Genomic DNA, 21237 nt, shown 5'->3' on the forward strand with positions numbered 1-21237 from the left:
CCATAATCTGTACTAGTACCTCCTCATATACTAGTGAATCACTAAACTCCAATTCATCATAACTGATGACATGAGAAGGGTATGAGACGTATTTCCTCAACATAGCAACATGGAATATGTTGTGGATCCTGGACAACCCAGGTGACAAAGCTAGCCTGTAGGCTACCAGTACCACTTTATCTAGAATATCAAATGGACCGATAAACCTAAGACTAAGTTTACCCTTCTTCCCAAATCGCATAACCCCTTTCATCGGAACTGTAATAACCCCAAAAAGGGTTATAAAAGATTAGTAGAATGATTCCCAAAAAAAATAAAATAAAAATTTAAAAATTAAAAATTTTAAAAAATTAAAATTTAAAAAAATGTAAAAAAATTAATTAATTAATTAAAAGGATTTAAAAAAAAGAAAAAAAATTAATTAAAATTAATTTTTTTATTTTATTAAAATATATTATTATTAATATTAATTAATTAATTATTATTATTATTATAATTAAATCCTGAAGCTTCAGAAAGTTTCAGGATGAATGTTTTGTTTTTTTTTTAAATTATCTTCTTCACCCCCCCCCCAATCTTCTTATTCTTTCCTTCTTCTTTTCTTTTTCTTTTCTCCTGCAGCAGCGTAGTTCCTCTCTCTCTCCTCACGTTCTCTCTCCCTCTCTCCTCGATTTCGTGACGGATTTTCGTCGGATCAAAAATCCGAAGATACCACTGAACTCCATTCGCCGCCACCGTCATTTCTATAGGAGCGGATCGGTGGTAGGCGCGGCGTAAGCGTATTCCCTGGAGTAAGCCATTTTCCCCTTTTTCTTTAATTTCTTGCAAAATATAAGTTCAATTGACGAACGGACACCACCACGAGAATCTAGAGATAATTCTCTACAAGTCTAAAGGGACGGAATTCTCGTGGGGGTATCGGGCCAAAACCCCAAATTTGGGGTGCAGGGGTTATTAAGGGGCTTATTTTTAATTAATTAGCATTAATTTAGAAATGCTAAAATATTGAGCATTTTAGATTGAAGTAGGATTTCTGGAATTTAGGGTCCGGGTGAGCACCGCGGGTGTAATTTTGGGACCCGCAGGAAAAATTTAGAAAATTAAGTGGGTGTTTTAAATAATAGTTTAAATATTAATTTGAGGTATATGGGGCCTAAGGAAGGCTAGATGGGTATTATTTTGGAGAAATATATTAATTAATTTGTGAAAAATGTAAATTGCAGGAGTTAAATTTCGGGCGCCAAGAGCGTGAGATTTTGGGATTCTAGCGAGACTCTTAGTAAGCCAGGTAAGGGGAATAAATTATAGCAGTGTTTTTAGAATTATTATTTGAATGAATACGTGAAATTGAGCATATGATATTTTGTCTGAAAATTATTAAGATATAAATATCAGATAAATTGTGTGGCATTTGAGTAATTGTAAATTATGATATTTTGGAGTGTAAAATTAATTTTTTTAATTTTTTTTATTATTAAAATATATTATTATTAATATTAATTAATTAATTAATTATTATTATTATTATAACTAACATCCTAAAGCTTCAAAAAGCTTAAGGATGAATGTATTTTTTTTTTAATTTTTTTTTTATATTTTTTGGGAATCATTCTACTAATCTTTTATAACCCTTTTTGGGGTTATTACAGGAGCTATCTTCAGAAACACATGATTACCCACATCAAATTCTAGATTCCTACGGGGATTATCGGCATAACTTTTCTGTCGGCTCTGTGTTGCACTAATCCTGTCCCTGATAAGTCGAACCTTATCACGCGCTTGGTGCACAAGCTCAGGCCCCACTACTCGCCGTTCATCCACTTCATCCCAAAATAAAGGAGATCGACATCTCCTACCGTACAAAGCTTCAAAAGGTGTCATGCCAATACTGGACTAGTAACTGTCATTATACGCAAACTCTACCAGCAACATTAACTGAGTCCAACTACACCCAAAGTCTAACACACATGCACGAAGCATATCCTCTAGTATCTGTATCGTCCTCTTAGTCTGCCCGTCTGACTAAGGATGGAATGTCGTACTAAACGATAACTGAGACCCAAAGCCTCTTACAAACTCTTCCAAAAACGTGATGTAAAATGCGGGTCTCTATTTGACAAAATCGATACTGGCACTCCATGAGAACGAACTATCTCCTAAATGTAGATCTCCGCTAAACGGCTGAGGGAGTAGCTGATCTTGATAGGTATAAAGTGGGCGGTCTTAGTCAAATGGTCAATAATCACCCAGATGGCATTCTGGCCATGTAATGTCGTCGGCAGCCCTGACACGAAGTCCATAGATATATGATCCTACTTCCACTCCGGGATAAATAATGGCTGCAACTGCACTGCCGGCCTCTAGTGCTCAGCCTTTACCTGCTGGCACGTCAAACACTGGACTACATACTCAGCAATATCTTTCTTTCTGCCATTCCACCAGTACGACTCTCGCAGATCCCTGTGCATCTTCGTACTACCGGGATGAACTGTATACAAAGATCTGTGAGCCTCTTCTAAAATAGTCTTCTTAATCTAAGTATCAGCAGGAACGCATAAACTGGAACGGAACCGCAAAGCTCCATCATCTGCTATACTGAAATCCTCCCCCTGACCCATCTGTACTCAGTCTATTACCTCTGCCAATTCCAGATCTTCCTTTTAAGCGGCTTTAATTCTTTCTTGCAGAATAAGCTGCACCACTAAACTGGCAATGTGAGCCTGAGAACCACTCTCAACTAATTCAATGCCGAGTCTCTCCAGATCCATCATGATCAGATATTGGATCTCCATAGCCGTCAATAGTGGTTCCCTGGATTTCCTGCTCAACGCATCAGCTACCACGTTTGCTTTCCCTAGGTGATAACTGATGGTACAATCAAAATCTTCAATCAGAGCATCGTCGACGAAGAGATCCAAAACGTCCGAAAATATCAAGCTTAGGATTCGAAGATGAAGCCCTTCCTTCGTCGATGAACGGCCTTCTATAGTTTGTCGACGAAGGCGCCATTTCGTCGACGAATCTGACCGGGTCAAGGGTCTATAAATAGATTTTCAATTGCTTCTTCATTGAGAAATGGAAATATATATATATCTTCAATCTTTCGTCAATCGTTGCCCGTTTCAACAATCGGAAGTTACCACGAGGATTAGGGAGCAAATATCTACAAGTCTAGCAGAGTGGATTCTTGATCTCGGGAAAAAGCGAGGGTTCAATTTTCAAGCGTCTCAAGTCGTTTTTTAGGAAATAGGTAAGGAAATTATATTATGTCAGCTATGTTTATGAGTTCTAACGGAATGAAATGTTAAAATAGTTTTTAGATAAACAGTTACGACTTTTCTAAGGTTTCCAAGCCTAGGGTTCGGTTAACCGACTTTATTTTCGAAACCAATTGTTTAAATTTAAGTATGATATTTTTAAAGTATAGTATTGGACTTTATGAACGTTTTCATCGGTTGGAAAGTTGTTATTTCAAACCATAGCCTTGTTTTAAAATCAACCAAAGACTGTAGGGTTGATTATCTCCATTTTTCCCGTATTTAACTGTATATCTATATTTAGTGAAATAACAACCTAGATATATTCGTACCCCAGCTTTAACAGCAGTATTTACATTCGCAAGTAGATGATTTATTAATGAGTTACCAGATGAAAAATTATGTGGCATGAGTATAGTTTTAATTAAAATTAAATGAGTAGGTTTTGTGTAATACTGAAATGTAACGGCTATAAGCTGAGATAAGAGATATGATGGCTATATGCCAAGAGATGAGATATGACGGCTAAATGCCGAGTTTATGAAATGCCGATTTTTACCGAGTCAGTTATAACAGATATGATACACTGATTTTTACCGAGTTAGTATCTAGTAGATGTTTTCACAGAATTATGTACAACTTATGTTACATACAGTTTTATGAAATGAATTATGATTACAGTTTTATACGATATGAATTGTCATATATGATAGTAGAGCCATATTGTTATGTTCTTATGGTAAGAGCACGGTACCGTAGCTATATGTATGTAGGGGTGCAACCACACGTCTCAAATAGAGTGTGGATAGGAAAGGCAATTGGTGACCTAGGTAAAGTAATCCCCGATGCAGAAATTCCAGGGCCCCATCAGATGTAGTAATTCCGAATGACTCGGCCTTCGGGCACAGAGAGAGTAGGCATCATCGTACTACTTTATGTTTCACTTAGCATTAGTCGACCAGCTATTTGCTAGGTCCAGCCTTCGGGCTACACAACTCGTCATAGGGGGGAAGCATGTCGCACGTTTATGTGATGGCGTGACGTCGCTAGTATTACGACCACGTTATATCTTCTAGGCATATATGGACACATTTACTATAGAAATGGCTATATTGAGCCAGCAGTATGTTAGTACGAAAGTTTGTATTTTTAGATTTACAGAGTAATATAGATTTTAAAATGTCAATTAAATGTATTTAAATGTTAGTAGTATATATCACGCCCTGAACCTGGCAATAGGCCACCGAGGTGATGTAGTAACCTAACTTGTCCCTGTATCATACAAAACACATATGATACTATTATGAATGAGGCTCCAACCATGTGGGGTTTTTGTATACTCTATACACATTCACATACACGACATATACGCAACGAAAAAATTCATTCCATACATACACTGTACCATACCAGAGTTTATACAAATAGAGTCTAAGCTTCATATTACAAAACATAACCCACGGTGCCAGTAATACCCAAAACGACAACCCTGTTACAGTCCAAGTACTTACACAAGTACTTTACGCAGTAAACTGACCACCACGCTCACAACATGGTGAGAAAGGCGAGTGCACTAGTAGTTTCAAATGTGAAAGTAGTTGCATAACGTACTAGGGCAGACGGAACCTACTTGTATGGGCGGGTAGATTTCCCTATCCTTAGAGCCTTTGCCGGTAAGCTATTATTAAATTGTGTGAGTATGAGATCAATCTAATACTTGAGGGCCTACTGAGAAAGGTGAGTGCCCTGGTATGCTTTAGTTGTGACCTTAGGGTTGCCTAATATTAGAGGAGAGGGGTGCTACTTGTATGGGCGGGTAATCACCCCTATCCTTGGGTAATCTTGTGGGTTAAACCTTTGTATGTGATTGGTAGGTTCGGAGAATGATTTCAGTATTATATTAATGGTTTGTAAATGATATTAAAATGATATTTATATACCTCATATTAGCCGCACGCTATTTTAATATACTGTTTCTTTACTTACTGAGATGTGTCTCGCCCAAATATGAATTTATCTTTTTTCAAGATTTCATCGAGATCAAGTTTAGAGAGTTTGAGGTTTTATTACATTTTTGGGAAATAGAAAGAGAAATGGGAATATTTTTATGTTAATTTTGAGATTTATATTTTACGTTTTAAGTCTTCTAGATTTTATGAATGATTGTGAAACATACTGGTATTGTGAATACTAGAAGTGTAGGTTATGTTTTTGGAGATATGTATATATTTGAATACAGGTGGATGATTAATTTATTATGGTTGGTAAATAAATTTAGAAAACTCTGGTATTATATTTTTTGGGAGATTATATTTATGTTTTCCGCTACGTACATGATATTAGAATGTTGATTATTAGGTAAATGAATGGATTAGTAGCACTCTGGGCCCACGTAGGGGGTCAGGGCGTTACATCTTGGTAATTCGAATTACTCTAACTAGCTGAGTACTATAACCAACTCAATCCACTCTTGTGATCATTCCCTCCCATGCACAATAGGATAGTCACTGAAACACGACTTGAGCTTCTTGCCATTTAGAGTAGTACTCCTGAAATAATAAATACCTACAAGAAACAAAAAAATCTTAACTTGCAAAATTCGCTTAATTATAATCCATCATCTTTCGTGTGAACATAATTATAATTGTTGTCAAATAAACATAATTGTTGTGAACTTATTGCTATGAAATTTATGATCACTCCTTTAGTTGGAAATCTTTAATTGAAATTGTTAATCTAACTAGTAACATTATCAATAATTTAAATCAACAATCAATACTCATAGTCCTAACAAGGAATGTTTTAATATACGGAAGCTGAATTTGTCAACCCTCTCCTTTTCCATTCCTCTTTCACTTTATTTGAAATTCTGTCAATTTATGCATATCATTTGAGATGTATGTGTAAGTTATTTGATTCCTTAAGAATGAGGTACGATCTAGATGGTTAGATTCTCAATAAAGTTAGAAGTTCAAGGCAAAAGACTAGCTTTGGATGGGTTAGGAAAGGTGATTGCAATTCTATTCTTTCGTAAGTTAGCTACATTGCTAGAGAAAAGAAGACATATGATTGGTGATACGTAGAGGTGGATGAGGGGCTGCATCTTTAGTACATATTGAATGTAAATTGGAAATTAATATGTTGATCAATAATAAAATTAATGGTTTTACTACAATAAATTTATTTATTTTATTTAATTATTGTATATCAAATTGCTCTAGCCTTGCAATATATCTAAATAATATATTAACATTTTTTGTAGATTTAATATATAAATTAACATTGTATTCTTTTTTTTTACTTAAAAAATTGTTTCAAATACGGCATGAAAAATACTATCCGACTACTTCTATGGTTATTTTGATTCAAAACTCAAACTAAGTAATTCCTTAACATTTTATTAAAATTTATTCTCTATTCTTTTAAGCCTACAGGTCATAGCAATTATGAAAAAAATAGGACATAACATGGGAGGCACACACCATTCAATAAATACATAATTTTATGGTTATGTATATAATATACAACAATTATTATGTTTTCAGCATTTATATAAAAATTTTATTAAAAAAATGTCTAAGGCGTAGGGAGACTGTAGCAGTAAGTGCTTAAGGAGGAGAGCATAATTACAAAATATTAAATCCGCTAAAATAATAGAGAATCCAAAAGGAAAACATAACAATTATAAAATAAATAAGAACAAAAATTGAGAAACTATAATAAAAAATTTGATTGTATTAGTTTTATTTAATTGCTATAATTTTGAATTCACTTTTTAATGCTTCAATAATAATTCTATTACACATGGCAGTAAAAAAAAAAACTTTTTGAATGATTAAGTACTTTTTTCAAAATTTTTAAAAAATTATGAATATGTTTAATATTTTTATTTTATTTAGTTTACAATTAATTTGTCGTTTTATTTCAATTATGGTTAATAATTGTGTATAAAATTGAATAATTTAATACAAAAAATCAATTTTGAATATTAAAACATAACATCTAACAACTATAAATTTTGATTTTTCTTAAAATAATGACTACAAAAATAAAAAATTTAAAACACAAACAAACATGTTGTTGTAACAAAAACAAAAGATAAAAAACACAAATGAAATAATATAATTCTATAATATCAAACACAAAATTTAATATGCATTCATCATTTATACATGAAAAAACTCCGACATGAAAAAAAAAAAAAAAAAACCTCAACCTCAATTTGGAGGTTCCACGATGATGTTTTAAGCCACTAAATTGACTTTAATGAAACCAAATTTAAGATACAAAATACTAATTTTTTATTACAAACTAATAAGAATTTGAACTCAAATTACAAATTATAAGAATTATGGTTTTAAACAACTTGATGTGAGAAAATATATCTTATTTTTGTTCCTTATATAATATTTTTCCAACGTTCACTTGTATCTTGTGACAGAATATTTAGGTTGTACAATCTGAACCACATCGTTCACCTGTAAAAATGACCCACAAGTATTTCTCGTTAGCGCTCAACTCTCTTGGTTATTTCAGCTATTTTAACTTCTGTGAATTGCAGACAAAGAGAAAGGAAGAACATAGAATTTAAATAAGTAAAAAATAATACTTGGGATATCCTCTTTTAATGACCATGAGTTAGCTGATGGGGGCTCCCAAGATTATAAAGATGCTGTTCCATCTAACATTTTTTTAACCAAAAATGTTAGATAGAGGGGTGTTTTTCAGAAAACATATTTTAGGAAATAAAATTTTATCTAAACTGTTTTTAAATAATTTTAATTAAAATTAAATTAAAGTTCCGTCTACTCACATATTGCCACGTCATTATATGTGGTTGGCACAAATGGTTACGTGGGAAAAACCAATCCAGTAATTGGGGAAGAACCGCAGAATTGCCCCGGAACGGAAGGTTGGAACCGTTGAATACACTTTCTCACACGCTCACACACAAACACACACTCTCTCTCCTCATGACGGCCCCCGCCGTGGGGGGCGCAGCTGCGACGGCTCTGCGGTCGGTGCTCCTTAGAGCCCGGCAAGCGGCAGAGCGGTCTGGACGCCGGTCTGAAGCGGTCCGAGTGGTGGCTGTCTCCAAAACCAAGCCCGTTTCTCTCATCCGTGAACTGTACGACGCCGGTCACCGCTGTTTCGGTGAGAACTACGTTCAAGAGTTACTTCAGAAGGCACCGCAGGTTTCTCTCTCTCTCTCTCTCTCATTTTTTTTTTGTTCCGCCAAAGATAGGAATTGAACTGGGAATTGGTGAATTTGGTGGATCTTTGCAGTTACCCGAAGACATAGAGTGGCATTTTATTGGGCATTTGCAAAGCAACAAAGTTAAATCTGTTATGAGTATGGTCCAAAATTTTTTATTTTCTTTCAACTGTTTGGATTAGAATCGATTCGTTGTGCTTGAGCCATCTAGCCTCTTTTTTTTTTTTTTTGTCAAGGAACGAGTCCTATGTTTATTTACCCATATTGAATCTCTGATCATTCTCAAATTATACTTGACCTGTCTAAATTGCACTTGGGAATTATATGATAAGTTTGGGGAAACAAAAACTGATTTGAAATGGTGTGAATTTTGATGGACTGCATAAGATCTTGTATTGAAAATTGCCCAAGTTCAAACAATTCTAAGCTCACAGCTCTGAATCCACCTATCCAGTGGCCAAGTTAAGGTTTTCCTTTTAGTGAAAAAAAGGGCAGCCTGGTGAACAAAGCGGTGTATGCGGGGTCTGGGGAAGGGGTGGACCATAATGGGTCTATAGTACTTGGCCTTATCTTGCATTTTTGCAAGAGGCTGTTTCCATGGAACCTGTGACCTCCAGGTCACAAGACGACAATTGCGCCTAAGCTCCCCTTCTAAAGATTTTCCTTTTAGTGTATTTACTAAATCTAAAATTTCAGAATTATTCCAAATAATTATAGAATGGCAATTCGTAAAGCCTATTTTTCTTAGCATATTTCTCGTCCACTGTTAAAGCATTTCTCAAGTTTTTCACAAAGGGTACTTTATATTTTCCTTACTAATTGGGTGTTTGGGATGATTTATGAAAATGACATAAGTGATTTATAAACTCTCTGCCTGTGGCAGCAATCAGAGCTCAGAAAATAGTACTGCAAAGTTGACAGCATAAAAGCCTGGAATTTTAATTCACTCATCAATTATATCAGTTTTCAATAAAAATGCCTCATATTTTTGTTTCATGTTTGAAATATTTAATTCTTTTCAGTTCTCCTTAGGGATCTCTTCTGGTTGATAGTCATTCTGCTGTTGTTTGTCCTTGTACGCAAGTATCACTATTCATTAGCTCTTTTCGAAGTACTTCCATGATTGCAGGTTGGAATATTTGGTTGTTTCTGTCCTGCGATGCATTTTGCCAAGATACACTTGAATGTTTGTGCTTATGTGCAATAGTTTTGAGCAGGACTGGATCTCCTCACTGTGAGGATCACATTATGAAGCATATATTATCATTTTTGTTCTGCATAACTGTTTTTGGCTGCATGAGTGAGGATTCTGGTGAATTTTGAGGTTTTGTTCATGTGTGCAGCTGCTGTCCCAAATCTTGCAATGGTTGAAGGTGTAGATAATGCAAAGGTAAAAATTTGTTCTATTATCTGTTATATTTGTATATTTCTCGTAATTTTTTTTTTGGCCCCCCGGGGGGGGGGGGGTTGCAGTTGGCTTTTAGATAAATTGAATCCAAGTAATGGTATATGCTAAAGCAATCTTTACTGTGAGAATTGAATATTTATTGTAATGAAATATGCTGGTTCTTAATTTACTTTGGAATTGTAAATTCTTCTTAGAAATTAGAAGTTTGTGTATTGTAAATTCACCCCAATAACATCCGGTTATGGTCCACAGGGCTGTAGGAGGGATGGTCTGGATATGGTGTTAACTGCTAGTTACTGGTCACTTTTAATAATTAAAGCTGTATCTGGTTGCACCATACCAGATACAGCTGGAAATAGACCCTCATCCAATACTTGATGGATGCTTAATATAACTACACAAAGTTAGCCTGTTGGTTCCTTTTTTCATATCTGCTTGGTGTCCTTATTATTTTTAGATTGCAAATGTCCATATCACTTGCAATGACAATGCACTGTTGTTGTAATGTGATTCATAGATAGCGGATCATCTGAATCAGGTGGTTTCAAGCCTGGGTAGAAAGCCTTTGAAGGTTTTTGTCCAAGTAAATACCAGCGGAGAAGCATGTGAGTAAGCTAATCACTAGTCATTGTTGAATGGTGGGATTGGTGCATGTGTGTGAAATGCACAAACTAGCATTGCCATCACAATTCTTGTTGGCTTGTTTTCACTGAAGAGATAATATACTTTTCTGATCTGACCCCATAAAAGTTGGAACATATAATGATTAATTGATTGATTATTGGCTGCTGTGCTACTGTTTCAGCAAAATCTGGTGTTGATCCATCGGGCTGTGTGGAGCTTGCAAAACATGTTCTGCTGGGTTGTCCAAGTCTCCAGTTTTCTGGCCTAATGACAATAGGGATGCCAGACTATTCATCAACTCGGGAGAACTTTAAGGTAATAATGTGATGTTTTGGAGATTGCTCAGACATCACACAAAAATTGAATTTATTTTAGCTTGAATAAATCCTTGTTTTTTAATTTTTGTTAGATTACCACTTTACCTAAAAGTTTATGCTGTTAGGTTGTGGGCCAATAATGTATATCAAGCTTTAACACTCTCGTGCAGCCTGATAGCACGTGGAAGGATAAACACACAATAAATAACACCAATTACGGGAAATACAATAATTTTTTAAACACCACTCAATAAACTCGGACAATAAGGCTAGAACCTAGGAATTCCTAGTAACCAGCTCTGATACCATATTATATTACCACATGACCCAAAAGCTTAAGCTATTAAGTTGTAGGCCAACAATGTATATTAATCTTTAACAATTTTTTTTGAAAAATTAATTTGTATGTCATAGATGCATCTGTTTGTTTTTCTTAAATACTTGAAAAACAAGGCCTCTGTCATTTTAAGACTTTAATACATGACTTCACTGCTGGAATTTTCTCTAGTTATCAAGTTTTTTTTGTTTTTAGTTAATTTCATTTGATCCTTGTTTACAGGTTCTATAACTTTCGATGCCTGATTCTATGTGTTCTGATGCAATAGGCACTGTCAAACTGTAGAATTGAGGTCTGCAGGGTGCTCGGAATGGCAGAGGAACAGTGTGAATTGTCAATGGGCATGTCTGGTGACTTTGAGCTAGCGGTAAGGAATACTTTTTATAATCAAACTTACTCCTAACTAGCAGCCCTGAATTTCCAGTTTCTTGGTGGTTTTAAAGCAGATGTTAAGACGAAATTGATATATTTCTAAATTTACCAAAATACTGGAACTATGAACTCCCTGTGTGTATGCTGTTCGAGGACTGATTTGGTCGGACCATAATGAAATTTTGGAACCTAGCTGCTGGCATTACCAGGGAAACATGTTTTGACATGGAAATTAAACTTTCGTACTTTTGATGGGAAACATAGTGGAACCACTTGGAAAGCATTTTAAAAATACTTGAAAAGGATCTCAATATTGTCTGGAAAGTGGTTGTAAAATGTGGGAATCATTTCGGATACTTCAAGAACAGTGTAATTTTTAACAATGATGAATTTTAAAACTACTTGAAAATGCATCTGAATAATTGTCAGATCCTTGTGTGCATGTGTGTTCGTGTGCACACATGCCATATCTACCAGTGTTCAAAATTTTCTTAAGCAACTTCCTGAGTCTGCTTATTCATGTACAAAAATGTATCCTAGTTTTTAGCAAGCTAGAGGATGAATGGAGAGATTAATTATGGTTACATGACTAATGATCACACTTTCTGATCCCTGCAGATTGAAATGGGCAGTACCAATGTGAGAATTGGATCTACCATATTCGGACCGAGGGAGTACCCTAAGAAATGATATGATCACCAATTTTAGGTTTCTAGATCTTGCTTCATGTATACTCCATGTTCATGGAATTTTAAATCAATTATTGTTTCTTATTTCTTTTTTCTTTGGGGCCAACAAGTTGTATTCAATATATTGTTGCTTATTAGCTTTTTAAAAATTCAAATCATATAGAATACCATGTGCTTAAAATGGGGATTTGTTTAATCTCGTAGGCTCTTGGTATTGTTGTTGTTATTATGTAAAAAGAAATGGAAAAAAAAAATAAGATGGTTCATTGAAGTCGTAAATTTTGTTATAGCTAGAGCCAGGAGGAGCTGAGTTGGAAAATGCGGTGAAATTAATCTCACGTGGTGCAATTTATATCTATTTACCTCATGATTGTAACTTCTCATATTTTTGATTGATTATGTTTAAATTGTAATTAAATAGTGATTGGAAGATCATCCCTATAAATAGAGGGCTGAGGAATGACACAACAGTGAGAAGCTCAGTGAGAGCAAAGAGGAAGAAGGGAGGAAGAGAGGGAGAGGGAGAGAGAGAGAGAATTGTAATTTTTCCGGCGATAGTGAATATTTGGTGTGTGCTTCGTGGACGTAGGTCGATATTGACTGAACCACGTTAAATTTTGGTGTCACATTTGATCTGGATGCTCACAGGTTTCTAACAAGTGGTATCAGAGCCTAGTTGGAGCAGGAAAGCCAGATTGGAAGTGATCCCAAAATTAGAGCTCTGTCCAGTGGATCGAAACCAAGTTTTGAGGCTACCATCGCATTCAGCTCGCTGAGACGAAGAGAACCGTGCAAGCCGGAGCTCGAACGGAGTTCAGATGAAGGCTCACGCGCCCTAACGTGGTCAGAGCGACACGTCAGCCAACCGGGTGCCACGTCAGTGAGTGGATCCCACTGCCACATCAGCAGGTGGACCCCACTGCCACGCCAGTAGGTGAGCCCCCATTGCCACGTCATCGTGTCACGTCAGCTGCCACGTTAGCAGATTTGACCAAGTTTGACTAGGTTTTACCAAACTTTGATTGAGCTTTTCAGAGTCATTTTGGGTCCGTTTTTCGAGCAACTTGAACCATTTCTAGGGTTTTCGATCGTTTCGAATCTAATCGCGCTATCCATTATAGTCTATTTCATCTCTAGATCAGCGAATCCAGATGTTGAATGAAAAAAACTCAAAAATCGAAATGTTCAATGGAAACAATTTCGGTTTCTGAAAGATGCAAATAGAAGATTATTTGTTTGGGAATGAATTACACTTACCGTTGAAGGGTAAGCCAACATCCATGAATGAGGACAAGTGAGAGTTGCTTGATCGAAAAGCCTTCGGAGCCATCAGAATGACGTTGTCGAAATCTGTGGCGTTCAATATTAAGCATATAACATCCACCAAGTCTCTGATGGATGCGCTCTCTAATATGTACGAGCAACCTTTAGCCGCAAACAAGGTACATCTCATGAAAAAACTATTTACGATGAACATGTCTACAGGTGAAAATTTCAGCAAACATTTGAAAATTTTCAATGAATTGTCTGATCAACTCACCTTAGTCGGGATAACGTTTGATAATGAGATTCGGACTCTACTGATTCTTAGTCAGTTGCCTAAAAGTTTGAATGGTGTCGTCACTGCCATCAGTAGCTCCGTACGGAAATCGAAACTTGTATACGATGAAGTCGTCAGCATGATTTTGACGAAGGAAATAAGAATGCAGTCGAACCATGACTCAACTTCAAGTTCAGCCTTAAACATGGAGAGTCGAGGCGGAGGAAACAAGTATGGAAGATCAAACAACCACGACAGATCTAAGCCCAGGCGGTCTAAATTCAGAAATCCCAGAGGTTCGCAGGACACAGGTACTCAGAGCATAAAAGTTATTGAGTGCTGGAACTGTGGAAAAATTGGTCATTATAAGAACTAGTGCAGAAGTCAGAAGAAAGAATACGAGACAAGGGCAAAGACAGAAGTAAATATTGCTTTCGAAAATGATAAGATGTTGATCTGCTCTTTAGAAAGCAAGCAGGAATCTTGGGTTTTAGACTCTGGAGCCTCATTTCATGCCACATGTTGCAGAGATTTCCTAAAGGAGTACACTCCAGGTAATTTTGGTAAGGTGTACCTTGACAACGATCAACCTTGCGGCGTAACCTGCAAGGGAGTTGTGGAGATCAATATAAACGGGTCAGTATGAAAGCTGAAGGATGTCAGGTATATTCCAGACCTGAGAAAGAATTTGATCTCAGTTAGTCAACTGACAGATGAGGGATACACGATGAAATTCATTGGCGATGAATGGAAAGTTTCAAAGGGTGTACTAACGATTGCACGAGGTAAGAAAATCGGAACACTTTTTCTAACCTCCAATGCCTCCATGTCTATTTCAGTACAGGTTTTCTTACGACATAATGCTTCAAGCCAAGCCAATGACATCTCCAATAGCTGCATCTTTAAAATTGTCTAAATATGATTGTAACAACCCTCAATAAAATATAAAGATAGTCAACTTGAACCCGTGGGTAGCAGGGACATCTGTCAAGCACAACGAAAAACCTAGCAGCAGTAAATATAAAATCTCAAACATCCAATCATAAAACATAATACCAGAGCTTTCTATAACATCAAAATACTGTTACTATATACAACCTCCAAAAGTCAAAATAACACTAGGATCAAATAACAAAAACTCTCGATCCTAGTTCAACGCTTACCCTTCTAGTAGGGAAGCTCCACTCACTCAACGGCGGTCTTGACCCGCTGGTTTCTCTGGGTTTCCTGAAAAGTTAAATAAGTTCGGGGGTGAGACACTTCTCAGTAAGGGAAAGTAAACTAAATACAGCTGTGTGGCAACATGAATATTTAATGCAATTATACGTATACAGTACATTACAAATTTTCATAAACGTTCATCATATCATACTGAAAAATCACATGTTTTCGTATTTTCTAGTAAGTCATATCATACATAAGATATATGTTATACTGATAATACTGAAAACATATATCCAGGATGAACAGTTAGTTGGTGTCATGTATTACCCCCCATGACGGATTGTGCAGCCCGAAGGCGGGACCCGACAATGGCTGGCCGACCACTGCCCAGTCAAATATGTCTGTAAGTACGATGAGCCCGCCACACCCTGGTCCAGACTGCTAGGTGGACGTCCACACTCTACTGAAAGCTACATCGACTATCCATGTCTCATCCTCTTGTGGAATGGTTAGCACTAATCTGAGCGTAGATATCTGATCTACATATAGCTACGGTACCGAGCCCCTAAACTGAACTAAACTAACATCCTGGTTGTGATAACATATAATACATGATCATATATATAACATCATTACGGCCTTGTGCCGAAAATATAGTAATTACGGCCTCGTGCCGAAATTATACATAAATACGGCCTCGCGCCGATATAAAAAATACGGCCTCGTGCCGATAACATAAAAATGGCCTCGTGCCGATAACATGAATACATGGCCTCGCGCCAAAATCGTTTCAAGTATATATATATTCTGAAAATAAATCATTTATCATATATTCGTCAAATTCATCACAACATAACTCATCTTTTCATAATACCTGAAATCATGCTTTGTTCGTAAAATCTTTTACATCATAATACACTTCACATAAAATAATATTCATGCCACACATATGCTGTTAAAAGTCATACTTCATATTTTAAAGTCGTGATTTTCCGGCATCTCATACATACATATATATTTTAATCATCATAGCAGTATTTTCCCAATCACACATTTTATTCATAATAAACAATATAGCTTATGCTTTTTTGAAAATAAATTTACTCATAATTAATAATAATTTGTATGAAAAATAACTGCTTTAGTTTATTCCCTTACCTGGCTACTAAGAAATTCGTTAAAACCCAAATCCTACGCCATTGGCGCCCGAAATTTAACTCCTGCAATTTATATTTTTTCCAGATTAATTAATCTATTTCTCCAAAATAATACTCATCTATCCTTCCCTCGGCTCCATATACCTCAAATTAATATTTAAACTATTATTTAACATCCCCACTTAATTTTTCAAATTTTGTCTGCGGGTCCCAAAATTACACTCGCGACGCTCACCCGGACCCTAAATTCCAGAAATCCTACTTTAGTCTCAGATGCTTAATATTTTAGCATTTCTAAATTAATATTAATTAATTAAAAATAAGTCCCTTAATAACCCCTACACCCCAAATTTGAGGTTTTTGCCCGACACCCCCACGAGAATTCCGTCCCACTAGACTTGTAGAGAATCATCCCTAGATTCTCGTGGTAGTGTTCATTCGTCAATTTGGCTTATATTTTGTAAGAAATTAAAGAAAAAGGGAAAAATGACTTACCCTAGGGAATACACCTACACCGCTCCTACCGCCGATCCGCTCAGGTAGAAATGACGGCAGCGGCGAATGGAGTCCAGTGGTATCTTTGGATTTTCGATCGGGCAAAAATCAGTCACGAAATCGAGGAGAGAGGGAGAGAGAACGTGAGGAGAGAGAGAGAGAGTTCAGAGAGTTGCAGAGAATAATAAAAGAAATGAAAATAAAGAAAGAAGAAGGAGAAGAAGATGCGGGGGGGCTGCCAATTTCCAAAAGTTACCTGAAGCTTCAAGCTTCAGGTATTTTAATAATAATAATAATATATTTTATTAATAAAAAAATTAATTATTATTATTTTTTATTTTTTTTCTTTTTCTTTTAAATCCGATTAGTTAATTAATTAATTATTTTTATTTTTATTTTTAGAATTAAATCCACTAATCTTTTATATCTCTTTTTGAGGTTTTTACAATGATGCTCCTATTTTTTATGATGTTGCACTATATCGGAGCATTGTAGGGGGGTTACAATTATCATTCACTCGTCCTGATATTTCTTTCTCAGTTAACAAGGTTTGTTAGTTTTTACATGCACCAAAACTTCCCCATTGGAGTGTAGTCAATAGAATCTTGGGTTATTTAAAGTCCACCATCAACCATGGACTGTTCTTTGCCTCTCAATCTAGTCTTACTCTGCAAGCCTACTCTGATGTTGATTGGGGGGGTTGTTCCGATGATCACCGCTCTACCGGAGGATATTGCATTTTCTTGGGAAAACATTTGATCTCTTGGAGCTCCGAAAAGCAGTCCACTGTGGCCAAGTCATCAACTGAAGCAAAGTATAAATCCATTACATCTTTAGCTGCTGAACTTATATGGTTACAAACTCTTTTATGTGAGCTTGGTATCCCTTTATGTAACGACCCGAAGAATGATGATAATTAAATAATAAAGAGGGAGAAAAATGGAAACAAAAACAGAATGAGGCAGTAAACTTTATCAACGAGCACTTCGCGTTCGTCGACAACATTGCATTTTGGATATAATAACCCAAGAAATTTTCCAAGCCCTCATTGACGAACACAGGGGTTTCGTCAACGAGAGTTCTTCAGGATCTCGTCGACGAGAAGATACCAAGAGAGGATTTTTGGGAAGTCTGAAATTCGCCGACGACGATGCAGATTCGTCGACGAACTTTCTACAGGACTCGTTGACGAGGTGACGTTGCTAGTCGACGAATCCCGCAGTATAAATAGCCCTAAACATGGTTTAATCGTAGAAAAATCAATGCATATTTTCCCCTCTCTCTCTTCTACGGCCTCTCCTCCATCTCTCTTCGATTTCGGCCCCGTCAGTCGTCGGATCGACGATCTGAGGCCACTACGACGCTCCTGGCGAAGTTCTCTCCACTTTTACCGAGGCGGATCGTCAGTGGGATCGAGTTGAATTTCTTCCCAGAATCAGGGTAAGACATTTTATTTAGTTTTTGGCCTTCTGGCAGTTGTAGGAAATGACGGAGACAAAGAAATAATGATGTTTTGTTCTGACAAATGTTGTTTTTAGAGTATTGAGTAGAAAGCCTTGCGGGTGTTGGACCAGCGTACCATAGGGGCTTTCCAATAGTCAGGTGAGGGAAATATGTTATGTTAGGAAACTTTTTTACAATTTCAACATGAATTATATATTTTTATCAAATTATTATTCAAATTATATATATATTTACAGTTCCAGAACTTGATAATATTAATATGTATTTGTGTGGCTTGAGTTGATAATCGAATAGTGTTATATTTATAGAATTTGTGAATACCATGTCTATAGTTATTAGTAGAAATAGCATGATATTTGCATGCTATAGAATGACAAATTTTTCAGTATATAGTATACTCAGAAATATTCATTCTCAGTAATTTCAGAATAACATGTTTATTAGTTCCATAACGCTCTAATAAAGAGATATTCAGACAGCAGTTCAGTTATACTGAAATCAGATTTTCAGTCAGTTTATTTAAAATTTCAGATAAATTTTGTGAGGTTATGGTTATTTTAGAAACTACAGTAAAAGCAGTATGTTACAGATATCAGTTACCTATATAGTATCAGACCCTGATGAATCAGATAGTAGAGCACGATACCATAGTTACAAATATTCAATTCAGAGTGCAACCACTTTACTCAGATAGTAAGTGGTATGAGCTCGATCGTGCCCATGTCAGGATAGGCTCTCCATCAGATATGGATTGAGGGGACCGATCAGACTGTTGGAGTTCAGTTGACTTACCCTGATCGGTCAGCCAGGATAGGTCCCGCCTTTGGGCCGCACAACCTTGTCATGAGGGGTTAAATCATGACATACAACCATCCAGATAAATTTCTCAAATATTATGAGTACTATTAGACTTTCATAAATAGTAGTGTTAATATGAAAAGTAATTTCTTACAGATTGACATGTTCAGTTATGTAGTTATTGGTTTTATTATACGTCATGTAATATCAGAATTTTTAGATTCAATTATTCATATTATTCTTAAATCATATTATATTTTTTTTACCAAACTATAACTCAATAGCCACATCCTAGTAATAACATGTTTCGTCTTACTGAGCGTTGGCTCATCCTAGTGTTGAATTGTTTTTCAGGTGAACTAGCTAGGCGAGCGGAGCAGACTCGCAGGTAGAGGGGCTGTTGTACTGCCCTTTTTGAGAGTGAATATTTTTGGGTAGCATGTTTTTGTAAACCCTTAGTATCAATAAGGGTAGTTTCGAGAAAACAGTGATGATTGTATATTATGGGTTGGTTTGACACTCTGGTATTGTATTATGTGTGGTTTTTTTCTATATGATTGACCTTCCACTGTTTAGGTTAATGATCGAATTTAAAATTAGGAAAAAATATTTTATTTTATTAGCAGGTCGTTTCACTCTATCTCAAGCCCCAATTTTATGGTGTGACAATCTTGGGGCTATGTATCTTTCAGCAAATCCTGTGTACCATTCCAAAACAAACATATGGATATTGACTATCATTTTGTAAAAGATAGAGTGGTTGCCAAGACCTTGAAGGTTTCCTTTATAAGCTCCCAAGTCCAAGTTGCTGATGTTCTTACAAAGCCTCTTGTAGATGATAAATTCACTCGTTTCAAGTCGTGCCTCAATGTTATTGACACACCCTTGAACTCGAGGGGACGTATTAGACTAGAGAGCTTTGATGTCCCATAGGCATTTTTACAAACACCTACTATGCACTCCTATAATAACTGTAGGTTGTTATTATAACAGTTAACATAACATCCTATAACAAATTTATTTTTTAATGATTCCTTTACAATGTATAAATACACATATACAAATAATAATAAATTGAAAGAGGAAATTCTTCACTCTATCAGCCGTGTTCTCGCCAACTATAACAGTTATAACTCGCATATTACGGGAGTCCAATAGCATCGAATAGGATATGATGTCGAGATGACATTGTTGTGCCAGTCTCTAGTGTGTTGCCTTCAACAACGATGATGAGAAGCATTTGTCGTCTTAATTTTCTCTTGAAAAATCCTTGAATAAGAGGAGATCAACCGGTACTGTACTATATAATAAGAGAAGCAATCACTGTTGCTTGATGTCGACAGCAGCAACAACAACGATGGTGAGATGCATCTAATCTCCTCCTTTTCCTTCTTCCTTCATGTCCTCGGTGCAGGACTTTGAGTAATTTCTACGAACCATGTAAGGTGCGAGTAAACGAAATATCCCAACCAAGACTTCCAAAACTCTCTCTCTAAATTTCATCTTGCATTCATCGTCCAACACAAAATTTGTAGATCGAGCAAACAATTTGATTCTTTCTTTGATTTTTCCACAAAGCTTTCAATCGATTAATTAATGATGGGTAGTCCTTTCTTCGGATACCCATGGAATCCGACATCCCACTGAGTGTGCGGGGAATTACTATGTAGCATTGCCAAACAATGTCGTCTTCGAATGTTGCCATGAAGGTGGATGAGATCAAGCGAAGGATTTTGAGGAAAGAAATCGTCAATTCGATCCACCAACACCAATAATGCTTTATGATATGCGTGAAAGCCATAATGCAGTGAGTCCAACTAATCAGTTGGATTTTGTAGCGAACGCATTCAGACTAATGGAAAGCGGCAAGGAGGATCCACATGCAAAGTCAAGGACCATCAACTTATCCTGCTTAAGGGAATAAGATTTTTCCAATTTTCTACAACACAATAATGGAGTTTATTAGCTGTAAAAAGAGAGTTCTATATTAACTGGTAAAACTATTTGTGATGTTTGGACAGTGCTCATAGCATTAATGCACAACTAAAAGATTATGATTTGATTTAGAAAGATGAAAATACATTAAAAGGCAAATACAAGTTAAGTAAGTTTTGAAGTTTATGTCGATATTAATCTAATTAATTAATGTATTATCTTGATTAACTATTTTTATAGTTTTTGTTTTTCCTCTTCTAGACTTATTCTAGTAAAAAATAATGACTAATAAAAATAACAAGTTTATATTTTTACGTACTCTTGAAAAGCACAAGGAAAGTTAGGTTTAACTTGCACCACTTGGGTCAGGCGAAGAGGAAGCTTAAAAAACAGGAGCCTATGGGTTGTCATAAAATTATTTGGCCCTCTCGTAAGAAAAGGCCAGATTTTGATTTTGATTTACTT

The 21237-nt window shown here is 36.0% G+C and overlaps 1 protein-coding gene across 1 annotated transcript; it reads left to right on the plus strand.

Moving 5' to 3' along the window:
* The first annotated feature begins 8119 nt into the window (after positions 1-8119).
* LOC131164363 (uncharacterized) lies at positions 8120-12498 on the plus strand. Its single transcript, XM_058121497.1, has 7 exons — positions 8120-8452; positions 8544-8610; positions 9816-9862; positions 10398-10485; positions 10686-10819; positions 11427-11525; positions 12149-12498. Exons 1-7 carry the CDS (start codon positions 8231-8233, stop codon positions 12218-12220), a joined length of 729 nt encoding a protein of 242 aa, XP_057977480.1. The 5' UTR covers positions 8120-8230; the 3' UTR covers positions 12221-12498.
* The last annotated feature ends 8739 nt before the right edge of the window (positions 12499-21237 follow it).

Source organism: Malania oleifera, chromosome 1 (assembly GCF_029873635.1).
Source record: "Malania oleifera isolate guangnan ecotype guangnan chromosome 1, ASM2987363v1, whole genome shotgun sequence".
In the NCBI taxonomy this organism is placed as follows: Eukaryota; Viridiplantae; Streptophyta; class Magnoliopsida; order Santalales; family Ximeniaceae; genus Malania; species Malania oleifera.